Source organism: Oncorhynchus gorbuscha, linkage group LG03, assembly GCF_021184085.1.
Source record: "Oncorhynchus gorbuscha isolate QuinsamMale2020 ecotype Even-year linkage group LG03, OgorEven_v1.0, whole genome shotgun sequence".
Classification (NCBI taxonomy): Eukaryota; Metazoa; Chordata; class Actinopteri; order Salmoniformes; family Salmonidae; genus Oncorhynchus; species Oncorhynchus gorbuscha.
The window spans coordinates 100,019,462-100,033,123 of NC_060175.1; the positions used below are offsets into that span (position 1 = coordinate 100,019,462).

At 45.7% G+C, this 13,662-nt stretch overlaps 2 protein-coding genes across 7 annotated transcripts in view; both read left to right on the forward strand.

Moving 5' to 3' along the window:
- Positions 1 to 591: 591 nt before the first annotated feature.
- LOC124032362 (matrix metalloproteinase-9-like) lies at positions 592 to 10,544 on the forward strand. The gene is made up of 13 exons (XM_046344715.1): positions 592 to 920; positions 1,307 to 1,545; positions 1,869 to 2,017; positions 2,332 to 2,460; positions 2,730 to 2,903; positions 3,355 to 3,528; positions 3,808 to 3,981; positions 5,468 to 5,623; positions 6,177 to 6,369; positions 7,641 to 7,780; positions 8,912 to 9,062; positions 9,406 to 9,509; positions 9,795 to 10,544. The coding sequence occupies exons 1-13, from the start codon at positions 786 to 788 to the stop codon at positions 9,902 to 9,904; spliced, it is 2,028 nt and encodes a 675-aa protein (XP_046200671.1). The 5' UTR covers positions 592 to 785; the 3' UTR covers positions 9,905 to 10,544.
- Positions 10,545 to 12,012: 1,468 nt separating this feature from the next.
- LOC124032363 (zinc finger protein 335-like) overlaps positions 12,013 to 13,662 on the forward strand; it is a 45,162-nt gene continuing 43,512 nt past the window's right edge. For all 6 annotated transcript variants that reach the window (XM_046344717.1, XM_046344716.1, XM_046344718.1 and 3 more), the window contains exons 1-2: positions 12,013 to 12,127; positions 13,400 to 13,654. In XM_046344717.1, coding sequence (XP_046200673.1) covers positions 13,400 to 13,654 — 255 coding nt within the window. In that variant the 5' untranslated portion in view covers positions 12,013 to 12,127. The remainder of the gene's footprint in view (positions 12,128 to 13,399; positions 13,655 to 13,662) is intronic.

The window sequence follows — 13,662 nt, forward strand, 5'->3', positions numbered from 1 at the left end:
GGTTTAGGTTATGATTGTACATTTTTTTACATTTGGTTTCCACATGTCTTACAGTTACCTAAACCCACTGGCTAAACATAAACAGATGAATATGTCCATTGAATAAGCATGCTATTACCGCAGCTATTTATTTATGCGAGTTATATGTCTGCAGGGGCTTTTCCTAGACATTCAGCACTAATAGAAGTCAAAAGATGTATGTGTTACTACAGCACTCGCTGTCGCTGTAGAATATAAGAAACAGTACTTTTAGATTCGCATTATGTCAGAGTCACTCTTCTAACCAAATGTCCTGCAATCTTTTAGCTTGAATAAAGCCAAAACATCCTAACGTAATTATTAGATCATTTCCCTAATTGTATTGGTCAAAATACTTCACCAGAAATGTAGCTAAAAAAGGGTTCATTGATAGGAAGTGATGTACTGGGCTAAATGTGTAGATTAGTATATTTTGGAAAACCCCTGAACAATAACATGAAGCTTAGTCCCTGTGGGAGTGGTGATGACTGGTATAGGCAGAGAGGAGGGGCGGGGGGGGGGTGTTAAGAGGGTGTCTAAAACTGAGAGCATAAATACTGAACCCAAAGCACCAAGGTCACAAAGGAGAACGGCAACAAGTCTCAAGAGCCGGCCACAACAAAGAGATTGAACAGCAACAAGAGCCAAGGGAGAAACTGTGCTTTTTTGAGTGTGTGTGTGTGTGTGTGTCGGCGAGAGAGCATTCATCTTCATTGACTGTCTATCTGGCACATTCTTGCATCTTCTCTGTCACCTTTGGTCTCACCATGAGAAGAGTTCTGGCTTTGTTTGTGTTGGGGACGTGTATGCTGAGTGGATGGTGCGTTCCCCTGAAGAAGTCTGTGTCCGTCACGTTCCCTGGAGATGTCCTCAAGAACATGACTGATACGGAGCTGGCAAATGTGAGTAGCCAATAGATAAGAGATTTGATCTATGTCTATGAACAGATGCTTCGTTCGTCCTGGTTTCTGTTCTGAAGACAAAAACACATGACGTGAGGGTGGGACATTTCTTTATAGTCACTAAATAAATGTGGGTGTTGTCCAACGTCTTCATGTTTTAATGTTTTGGATTACGCCAAACTAAAGGGACATTAAATTCTGCATCGTTGGACATCATTTTATGATTTGCAATAATCTCAAGATTTGCTATAATCTTATCATCGTAATTTATCATCAGAACTACCTGAAGCAGACATGTATGTGTTATAATTTGACCTCATTTCATGAATTTGCAATGATGTAATTAATCAAATAATCTCATGGTATTCATTATTTCCTACCTCCAGAGCTACTTGAAGAGGTTTGGCTACATGAACGTTCAGCACCGCAGCAGTTTCCAGTCCATGATGTCCACCTCCAAGGCTCTGATAAGAATGCAGAGGCAGATGGGGTTGGAGGAGACAGGGACGCTGGACAAGTCTACGGTAGCAGCCATGAAGGCACCTCGCTGCGGGGTCCCTGATGTACGCTCCTACCAGACCTTCCAGGGGGACCTGAAATGGGACCATCACGACATTACGTACAGGTATGGTGGAAGATGGGATAATATAACCAAAAGACTGCACAGAGTGATGCTCCGAATACCTCTTGGTGCGTTCATGTATATTCATTAGCCCAGTTGCTAAGTGTAATGAGATGCATGAATTATGTTACAACCCTTTTCCTGACTGAGAAAGCACATTCCAGAGTTATGTCCGATGCCTCAACAGACTTAAGTTGGAAATAGATACCTGAAACAGTGTGCTAATAGCGCATTGCAAAACAATGGCCTACGATACACTCTAAATGAATCTGTGGATGTTGACTGCCATAGTGAGTTTGACCGTACTCTCTTGCTTTTCTCTCTAGGATCCTGAACTACTCTCCAGACATGGGAGCCTCTCTGATAGACGACGCCTTCGCCAGAGCCTTCAAGGTGTGGAGTGATGTCACCCCTCTCACCTTCACGCGACTCTTCGACGGCATCGCTGACATCATGGTGTCATTTGGAAAAGCAGGTAAGAAGGGCTGCAGTAACTGTACGTAGCCTGGGATCCGAACGGACACTCTGTTTTTCACCCATTGTTTCACTTCAGTGAAAAGGGAGCATATCATTTTGGAATCCAGGCTATGCAATATGTACCATATCGTCTGACAGCAACAATTAAACAACCTCAGCCTCACAGAAAATGTACGTTTTAAACATATCTCGAAATTGAAGAGTAGACATCCAAATAAATCTTTATTGAAGAAACATGAAAGGAAGGAACTGAATTGACCCCGACTCTGCATGAAATGAATGCCGTTCATTCAATGCCTTGTTATTTTCCAGACCATGGAGACGGCTACCCCTTCGATGGTAAGGACGGCCTTCTGGCCCACGCCTTCCCACCTGGTGAGGGCATACAGGGAGACGCCCACTTTGACGACGACGAAAACTGGACCCTCGGCAAAGGAGCAGGTCAGCATGGTGTATAGTCAAACCTGGCTGTTTCAGGCAGGCAGTATTTCATGGATCTATGACTCCCCCTACTGTCCATTTTAAGCATTTTCTTGACTGAGATTGAAATGAATTATATGCCTCTGCCAACATCTCAACATCAATCTGTAGGGTTGAATCCTTGAGCTGCAGTGAGCCATTTTTTCGGGTCACTTATATGTATTTAATAATGTCGGACATAGCTATCGTTCACAATTTCACCCAATAAAAACATCACTTTTTTGTTCCAGCTGTGAAGACTAGCTTTGGCAACGCAGAGGGTGCTCTGTGTCACTTCCCTTTTTCCTTCGAGGGCAAGCAGTACTCCACCTGCACCACGAAGGGGCGCTCTGACAAACTGCCCTGGTGTGCCACCACAGCCGACTACGGCAGAGACAAGAAATTCGGCTTCTGTCCAAGTGAACGTAAGATTGACAGTTAATACTTGAGAGGAATGATTGGTCAGAAAGTATTTTAGATAGAGTGTGCTATGACATGCCTCTAATCATATGCCCCTCCCTCTTTCTCTCTCTCTCTCTCCCTCTCCCTCTCTCGCTCCATCTCTCTCTCTCTCTCTCTCTCTCTCTCTCTCTCTCTCTCTCTCTCTCTCTCTCTCTTTCTCCATCTCTCTCTCTCTCCCTCCCTCTCCCTCTCTCTCTCCATCTCTCTCTCTCTCTCTCTCTCTCTCTCTCTCTCTCTCTCTCTCTCTCTCTCCCTCTCTTTCTCCATCTCTCTCTCCCTCTCTCGCTCCATCTCTCTCTCTCTCTCCATCTCTCTCTCCCTCTCCCTCTCTCTCCCTCTCTCTCGCTCCATCTCTCTCTCTCTCTCCCTCTCTCTCTCTCTCTCTCCTTCTCTCTCTGTCTCTCTCTCACACAGTTCTGTACACATTCGACGGAAACAGCAACGGCAAAGCATGTGTGTTCCCCTTTGTGTTTCTCGGGGAGACATATGATGGTTGCACGACGGAAGGCCGCAGCGATGGATACCGCTGGTGTTCCACCACAGACAACTTTGACAAGGATAAGAAATTTGGCTTCTGTCCCAACAGAGGTGAGGGATTGTCACTGTCACCACTACCAGACCAGGGTTCAAATAGTATTATTTTTACTTCAAATATTTTGAGTGTTTGATTGAGCCTGACAGGAGTAGCAAATGGGTGTGGTTTTGGGTCTATCCACTGATTCCATTGCACCAAGAAAAATCAATCGAGCACAGTTCAAATGAAATAGTATTTAAACCCAGGTCTGATCGCTGTCACACATACATGAATCACTAGTCTGACGTCAGTGGCACGTGTTCGCTAATAGTATTGTGTCTGTGTTATGACAGATACGACTGTGATTGGTGGAAACTCTGAGGGAGAGCCGTGTCACTTCCCCTTCGTCTTCCTGGGAAATAAGTATGACTCATGCACCAGCGAGGGACGGGGAGACGGCAGGCTGTGGTGCGCTACCACCAGCAACTTTGACGCAGACACGAAATGGGGCTTCTGCCAAGATAGGGGTGAGTGATATAGACGGCGTCAGTGCACCTACCGTGCTGACTCAAACTGCTGGCCGACAATCAGAAACAAACTGCTGGCTGACAGTCAGAGACAAACTGCTGGCTGACAGTCAGAGACAAACTGCTGGCTGACAGTCAGAGACAAACTGCTGGCTGACAGTCAGAGACAAACTGCTGGCTGACAGTCAGAGACAAACTGCTGGCTGACAGTCAGAGACAAACTGCTGGCTGACAGTCAGAAACAAACTGCTGGCTGACAGTCAGAGACAAACTCCTGGCTGACAGTCAGAGACAAACTGCTGGCTGACAGTCAGAGACAAACTGCTGGCTGACAGTCAGAGACAAACTGCTGGCCGACAATCAGAAACAAACTGCTGGCTGACAGTCAGAAACAAACTGCTGGCTGACAGTCAGAGACAAACTGCTGGCTGACAGTCAGAGACAAACTGCTGGCTGACAGTCAGAGACAAACTGCTGGCTGACAGTCAGAGACAAACTGCTGGCTGACAGTCAGAGACAAACTGCTGGCTGACAGTCAGAGACAAACTGCTGGCTGACAGTCAGAAACAAACTGCTGGCTGACAGTCAGAGACAAACTCCTGGCTGACAGTCAGAGACAAACTGCTGGCTGACAGTCAGAGACAAACTGCTGGCTGACAGTCAGAGACTAACGCCGCTGCTTCTATACCTGTTTCAAACTATTGCGCCGACTCGAACCGCTGAGTCAGATCATTTCCTTTCACATTGTCCTTTCCAGCATGGTTCTAGGTGGATGCATAACCAGCTCAATAGTATGGAAACTGTGTATTATAGTAGGTGCACCAGCCTGATCCCAGATCTGTTTGTAGCCAGTTAGCCTGATCCCAGATCCGTTTGTAGCCAGTTAGCCTGGTCCCAGACCTGTTTGTTGCCAGTTAGCCTGGTCCCAGACCTGTTTGTTGCCAGTTAGCCTGGTCCCAGACCTGTTTGTAGCCAGTTAGCCTGGTCCCAGACCTGCTTGTTGCCAGTTAGCCTGGTCCCAGACCTGATTGTTGCCAGTTAGCCTGGTCCCAGACCTGTTTATTGCCAGTTAGCCTGGTCCCAGATCTGATTGTTGCCAGTTAGCCTGGTCCCAGATCTGTTTGTTGCCAGTTAGCCTGGTCCCAGACCTGTTTGTTGACAGTTAGCCTGGTCCCAGATCTGATTGTTGCCAGTTAGCCTGGTCCCAGATCTGATTGTTGCCAGTTAGCCTGGTCCCAGACCTGTTTGTTGCCAGTTAGCCTGGTCCCAGATCTGATTGTTGACAGTTAGCCTGGTCCCAGATCTGTTTGTTGACAGTTAGCCTGGTCCCAGACCTGCTTGTTGCCAGTTAGTAAATGTCAAGCCAAACATGACAATGTGTGACGGGTAGTTAGCATGGTAGCACAAAAAATACTGACACTCAGGCTACAGGTGCAAACCACAGCTGACTTAATGATGTGTTTCTACTCACCCTCTCCTCTCTCAGGCTACAGTCTGTTCCTGGTTGCGGCCCACGAGTTTGGTCATGCCCTGGGTCTAGACCACTCCAGCATCAGAGACGCCCTCATGTATCCCATGTACAGCTACGTGGAAGACTTCTCCCTGCATGAAGATGATGTTGAGGGCATTCAGTATCTCTATGGTATGATATTATCACCATGTGACGTGATTAGAAAAGGCGTTTTCACTGTATTTGAAACTTGATTGTGCAATATCACTAGTCAGGGTCCTAGATCTGTTTGTGCTGTCTTGAGTGACACACAGACCTCCCGCTGGGCAGATACGTCAGTTTAACTTCCAGCTTTGATTTACATCTAACTGTGAATTCAACGTGAAATCAACAGCAAATGTCAACATGTCATTAGATTTAGGTTAACAATGCCCATTGATGATTTTTCTGCAAATCCGATCAGTTTTCCACATTGACATGTCTAAACATAAAAAATAAAAATATTTTTTTTTTTTTTTTGGGGGGTTGGAATGGCGTAGAAACAATGTTGATTCAACCAGTTTTTGCCAAGTGGGCTGGGACCAGGCTGCAATGTCATGTGATCATACAGGATACACAACATACAGACAACAATGTAGCATTTCCCTATATCACCACAGAGACCAGATGGCAATGGAACAAAAATGACTATAGTTAAGTGTTCATTTCATTTCATTGCATTAATTTCCAATATCTTCCCACCCAGGGTCCAAGACAGGCCCTGACCCCATCCCCACCATTCCTTCACCTGGCCCTGAGCCCAAGCCTGACACCACTACCACTAAGCCCACTACCACTACCACCACACACCCTGTGGACCCATCCCAGAGCCCCTGTCAGATTAACATATTCGACACCATCACAGAAATTGATGGAGACCTGCACTTCTTCAAAGATGGGTGAGCAACCTTTACACTATAAAAAAAAGAAGGTTTCTTTGCGGTTCAACACTGCAACCTTTTTTAGGGCTGTGACGTTAAATGGGTGTGTGCCCCTTTAAGAGCGCACAAGAGTTCAAATCAAATCAAATTTCATTTGTCACATGAGCCGAATACAACAGGTGTAGACCTTACAGTGAAATGCTTACTTACAAGCCCTTAACCAACAATGCAGTTAAGAAAATACCTAAAAAATTAAATCAATAAGAATAACAAATAATTAAAGAGCAGCAGTAAATAACAAAAGCAAGGCTATATACAGGGTATTACGGTACAGAGTCAATGTGGAGGCTATATACAGGGGGCACCGGTACAGAGTCAATGTGGAGGCTATATACAGGGGGCACCGGTACAGAGTCAATGTGGAGGCTATATACAGGGGGCACCGGTACAGAGTCAATGTGGAGGCTATATACAGGGGGTACCGGTACAGAGTCAATGTGGAGGCTATATACAGGGGGCACCGGTACAGAGTCAATGTGGAAGCTATATACAGGGGGTACCGGTACAGAGTCAATGTGGAGGCTATATACAGGGGGTACCGGTACAGAGTCAATGTGGAGGCTATATACAGGGGGTACCAGTACAGAGTCAATGTGGAGGCTATATACAGGGGGCACCGGTACAGAGTCAATGTGCGGGGGCACCGGTGTCGAGGTAATTGAGGGAATGTGTACATGTAGGTAGAGTTATTAAAGTGACTATGCATAGATAATAACAGAGACTAGCAGCAGCGCAGGGGGGGGGGGTGCAAATAGTCTGGGTATCCATTTGATTAGCTGTTCAGGAGTCTTGTGGCTTGGGGGGGTAGAAGCTGTTTAGAAGACTCTTGGACCTAGACTTGGCGCTCCGGTACCGCTTACTGTGCGGTAGCAGAGAGAATAGTCTATGACTAGGGTGGCTGGGAGCTTGGACACTTTTTTTTATGGGCAAATGGAGAGATACCCAGAGAGAGAAACAGGATAGAGTTATGGGCTAATGGAGAGAGAAACAGGAAGTTTACAGGACAGAATGCAAATAAAGGAGCCACATATTTCTCCCGCTGGAGTCCCCTCTTACTACTCAGCACAGCTACACCACAACGACCATTAGAGCTAATGAACACTTCTTGTTGGTTCTTTCTAGAAACCATTTCTTCTAACAGTGTAGCCCATTATCTTACAATGTAAATAATAGCGTTGAAATGTAGCTAAATTCATAATTGTGATGTTTTTTTTTGCTGAATCCAATAGGCAATATTGGAGGATGTCGAGCAAGACTGATGGTGGACTGGAGGGTCCGTTCTCCATGTCAAAGAGGTGGCCGGCTGTGCCAGTCGTCGTTGACACGGCCTTCGAGGACCTTGCGACCAAGAAAATCTACTTCTTCTCAGGTAAACAGAATATACACACACACCATTTTTTTTTTAACTAGGCAAGTCAGTTAAGAACAAATTCTTACTTACAATGCCGGCCCAGGAACAGTGGGTTAAACTGCCTTGTTCTGGAGAAGAACAACTCAGTTTGGGGATTCAATCAAGCAACCTTTCGGTTACTTGCCCAATGCTCTAATCACTAGGCTACCTGCCGCCCCTACACTCTAACCACTAGGCTACCTGCCGCCCCTACACTCTAACCACTAGGCTACCTGCCGCCCCTACACTCTAACCACTAGGCTACCTGCCGCCCCTACACTCTAACCACTAGGCTACCTGCCGCCCCTACACTCTAACCACTAGGCTACCTGCCGCCCCTACACTCTAACCACTAGGCTACCTGCCGCCCCTACACTCTAACCACTAGTCTACCTGCCGCCCCTAGACTCTAACCACTAGTCTACCTGCCGCCCCTACACTCTAACCACTAGGCTACCTGCCGCCCCTACACTCTAACCACTAGGCTACCTGCCGCCCCTACACTCTAACCACTAGTCTACCTGCCGCCCCTAGACTCTAACCACTAGTCTACCTGCCGCCCCTACACTCTAACCACTAGGCTACCTGCCGCCCCTACACTCTAACCACTAGGCTACCTGCCACCCCTACACTCTAACCACTAGGCTACCTGCCGCCCCTACACTCTAACCACTAGGCTACATGCCGCCCCTACACTCTAACCACTAGGCTACCTGCCGCCCCTACACTCTAACCACTAGGCTACCTGCCGCCCCTACACTCTAACCACTAGGCTACCTGCCGCCCCTACACTCTAACCACTAGGCTACCTGCCACCCCTACACTCTAACCACTAGGCTACCTGCCGCCCCTACACTCTAACCACTAGGCTAAATGCCGCCCCTACACTCTAACCACTAGTCTACCTGCCGCCCCTAGACTCTAACCACTAGTCTACCTGCCGCCCCTACACTCTAACCACTAGGCTACCTGCCGCCCCTACACTCTAACCACTAGGCTACCTGCCACCCCTACACTCTAACCACTAGGCTACCTGCCGCCCCTACACTCTAACCACAAGGCTACCTGCCTCCCCACATCACTCTAACCTTTGTCTCTGTTGTCCCACAGGCACCAGGTTCTGGGTGTATACAGGACAGAGTCTCCTGGGACCCCGCAGCATTGAGAAACTGGGTCTGTCCTCCACTGTAGAGAAGGTGGAGGGAGCACTGCAGAGAGGGAAAGGCAAGGTGCTCCTCTTCAGTGGAGAGAACTACTGGAGGTGAGTCAATCCCGAGTTCACATGGGAGGACTGGGTGCTGAGATAAGGTTCTGGGTTCAAGTTTCGAAGGGATCACACGCATACTAGAAATGTATGCATTGACTGTATTGTAAATTGCTTTGGATTAGAAGTGACTGTATTGTAAAATTGCTTTGGATTAGAAGTGACTGCTAAGTGGCAGAATATAATAGTATTAGCTGTATCATTTCATACAGCAAAACAACCTCCAAAAGTAACTGGAAGTGGATCAGTAGAACTCAATGGAGGATTGGATGTATAACTATTTATTGTATGTGTAGGTCTGTGTCGTAATAACCAAACCAAATGTGTCTGATCCTTACAGGCTGGATGTGGAGGGACAGAAAATCGACACGGGATATCCTCGCTTCACAGACCTGGTCTTTGGAGGAGTTCCCCTCGATTCTCACGATGTGTTCCAATTCAAGGGTAAATATTCAACTATATTTCTCCACTCACACCGTAGGCTTTTTGATACGAAACAGCATAAATATTGCAGCAAACTGACAAGTTTATACTTTTGATAAAGGGAATGACATGGATTATTCCCGTTCTTAATTAAAGGGGATCCTTATTTGTATTGGGGATGCTCAGCCAGCCTCCTGTAATTGGAACCATGGCAACGAGACACTTCACACTGCTGTGTACCATCGTGTGTACAAAACACACAACACGTGAAAGAAGATTAATCCTTGTGATTGTTTTGTATTGTAGGAAACTCCTACTTCTGCCGGGATAGTTTCTACTGGCGAATGAACTCCAACAGACAGGTGGACCGTGTGGGATACGTGAAGTACGATCTCCTGAACTGCAGTGGCTCTTAACTATGGGGGCTGAAGATTGAAGAACCCTTTCAACAGGGCCTCTTAGGGTCCCAGATCTGTTTGTTGCCGTCCTGCCAACTTATATATTTAAATTGAAAGTAATTTAGCAGACACTCTTATCCAGAGCGACTTGAGAATGACGGCGAGTGTCTTAAGGCACTCTTGTGTTTATGCAGTACCGTTTTGGAAAGTTAAAACATCACCCCAAAGCTTTGTGTTTTGTAAAATGATTGGCCACCTTCCATGTACCAACAGTAGAATGGGTACTTTCCTCCAAATGGCGTGTGAGTCAACAGGTTCCTGTCATTTAACCTAGACTAGGGTCCAGAGAGATATAACCACAGCTCTGAAATAACCACAGCTCCAGCAGAATCGATTCAAAATCTGTTGTGGCTTTCACCTGTCTCCCTGGCAGATATTTTGGATGACATGAATTTATATTTATTTATATTGCTCTTCAGTTTTATTTTTGTGTTCAACAATACAATGTGTTTATTTAGAGTTATTTTTATATATATCAAAAGCCATGCATTTTGCACTGAATGGCACGCCATGGTCTCTCACTTAAGTTATTTTAGTATGTAAATCAATGTTTTGTATTAAAACAGAACTGAAAATTCAATAAACAAATAGCACTTCATTATCAGTCCTTGTCTATGTCACCTTGTAGCTAGCTAATCATCTTGTGCAGCTGTCTTCCTCTCTGCTGTCAATACAATGAGGCGCCGCATAAACACACAAAACTATAAACGTAACATGTAATGTGTTGGTCCCATGTTTCATAAGCCGAAATAAAGGATCTGTGGACACAAAAGCTTATTTCTCTAATTTTGTGCACAAATTTTACATTCGTTACTGAGCATTTCCCCTTTGCCAAGATAATCCATCCACCTGACAGGTGTGGCATATTAAGAAGCTGATTAAACACAATTATCATTACACATGTCCACCTTGTGCTGGGGACAATCACATTTTAATTTCTCTACCATAAGCCTCAAGTTATTTTATAGATTTTGGCAGTATGTCCAAGCCGACCTCACAACCGCAGACCATGAGTATGACATTGTACGGGTGAGCGGTTTGCTGATGTCAACAGAAAGCCCCATGATGGCGGTGGGGTTATGGTATGGGCAGGCATAGGCTACAGACAACAAAATGGCATTTTATCAATGGCAATTTGAATGCACAGAGATACTGTGGAAAGATCCTGAGGCCTATTGTCGTACCATTCATCCACCGCCATCACCTCATGTTTCAGCATGATAATGCATGGCCCTATGTCGCAAGAATCTGTACACAACTCCTGGAATCTGAAAATGTCCCAGTTCTTCCATGGCCTGCATACTCAGACATGTCACCCATTGAGCATGTTTGGGATGCTCTGGATCAACGTGTACGACAGCATGTTCCAGTTCCCGCTAATATTCAGCATCTTCACACAGCCATTGAAGAGGTGTGGGACAACATTCCACAGGCCACAATCAACAGCCTGATCAACTCTATGGAGATGTGCAGCGCTGCACGAGGCAAATGGTGGTCACACCAGATACTGATTGGTTCTCTGAGCCACGCCCCTACTTTTTTTTGGTATGTTTTCCCAGTAATGTGACATCCATAGATTAGGGTTTACGAATATATTTCAAGTGACTGATTTCCTTATATGAACTGTAACTCTGTCAAATATTTTGAAATAGAGCTATACCTGTTTATTTTGTTAAAATTCCACACAGCAGAGCCAAACATCCAGCGTTATTAGCCACTGCCATTATGTAAATAGATACTTTGTATCATCTAACCAAACATCAAGCTACTACAACTATAGTAGAACATTTTACAGCCATAACTACTGATTTTCCGAAACATTGCAGCATGTTCGCGCTACAATTGATATTGTTACTGCGCCCAGCACCCCGCTCGTTGTTAAAGGATCTAATAAGTCTTCATCTGGAAACAATAGTCCTGTAATTTGCCATACGGTGCTCTATTGAAACTAACAAGATTTAAGACCTGCCATTTATATCATGAAAAAAAAACAAGGAGCTCATTTTAAAACAGCTTCCACTTTTCAGCAAAAACAGAGAAATAAGATCCGGTCGGTCAAACAGGAAGTGAGGAGATACTGATGGCGCCCGACTAGAATGGAGGAGCAATTATCGCGTACAACTTCTTATACAGTTTTGTCGTGTCTACTAAGTCATAAACAAATTCAACTCGCAATACACAGTAAGTAAAAATCTCAAGGAATCTCGTGTTATATAGATACATTAATAAAATTTTCTTCAGGGACGGACGTTGGACGGTCTGTTTTTTTTATACTGAGGCCCTCGAGGTCCCTCCGCCTTAGTAGGTTTTATAATGCCTGAATGCAAAAACGTGGGCTCGCAGAGCAGGCAGGAGAGAGGGCAGCTTGGCCTGTTGAAATCCATAAAGATGGGTCGTTGCTAGCTCACACGCGGAACTCAAGTTGTGTTTAGTTAGAGTTGTCAACATGTAAAAAAAACAATAATGACTGTTTGCGCTATTATATCAACCACGAAGTATATAACTATGCCACTGACCTTGTTGCATGTTGATGTGCAACCTCACGTCAGCAGGTTTATTAGCAGGATCTGAACGGCTTGTCCGAGAGCCTTGTTGTCTTCCCAGAAAAAAACTATTACTAGTTTAGCTACTAGATAGTATATTTGCCTCTAAAGGTCGCCAATGTGCTGTCTAAGCGCAAAAAAGAAGGAAACCACGTCCAGCGCAATTAACATTGACAGTTAGCGACGAAGCTAGCAAGCTCTCCAATACAGTGTTCCATCTAGTGTCAGTAATATTTACCTCTACACTGACTTCTCTAATGATCCTCAGAAATGCTACTCTACAGAAACTCCTTAAACTTATTTGCAATAATCTGCAATTCACGCAATCAATATCCAATACATGGTACACACATTTTGTGTAAAAGCACACTAATGAAATAGTATGAAAGTTAAACTGGTATCCATCATCATGTCTCAGTCTCAATTATGTATCTGTAGTGTGGCGCAGCGGTCTAATGCATTGCATGTTAGTGCTGGAGGCATCACTACAGACCCTGGTTCGATTCCAGGCTGTAACACAACCGGCCGTGATTGGGAGTCCCACGGGGCAGTGCACAATTGGCCCAGCGTTGTGTAGGTTGGGGTTTGGCTGGGGTAGGCCATTCGAGCACAGATGTCTCAAGGGTTCGAACATAATGTTGACAATACCAAGGTTGTGGATTTGATTCCCTCACACTGATCATGTGCCACTCATAAGTCCCGTGTGTCTCAGTTGGTAAAGCATGGTGTTTGCAATGCCAGGGTTGTGGCCTTGATTCCCCACTGGGGACCGGTATGAAAATGTACATAATCACTACTGTATGTTGCTCTGGATAAGAGCGTCTACTAAATTACTAAAACAAAACTATTTTTTTGGGGGGGGTGCAGTTCTATTCTTAAAGCTTAATGACCATATTATTTTCGATGCTAGATGGAAGGGGAGATAGAGGTGGAGAGCAGCAGTGATGTGGGTCCGTCAGGGTCCGGGATGGAGGAGCCGTCGGAGAGCGGTATGGGCATGGAGTCGTCCGAGGCCATGTCTGCAGACAGCAGTGACGCAGCGGCACCACACGCCTCACGCCACCACAGCCAGCACCGCCATGGGCACGGTCACCATGGGCACGGTCACCATGGCCAGGCCCCAGAGTCAGACTGCCATGTGGGACAAAGCTCAGAGGGTATCCCGGTAAGAAC

Bases quoted from the DNA above. Each gene is read 5' to 3' on its own strand.
- LOC124032362 (XM_046344715.1), top strand. From the start codon at position 786: ATGAGAAGAGTTCTGGCTTTGTTTGTGTTGGGGACGTGTATGCTGAGT. The intron at 1,546-1,868 runs GTATGGTGGAAG...TTTTCTCTCTAG, and splicing joins CATCACGACATTACGTACAG to GATCCTGAACTACTCTCCAG. The intron at 3,529-3,807 runs GTGAGGGATTGT...GTGTTATGACAG, and splicing joins TGGCTTCTGTCCCAACAGAG to ATACGACTGTGATTGGTGGA.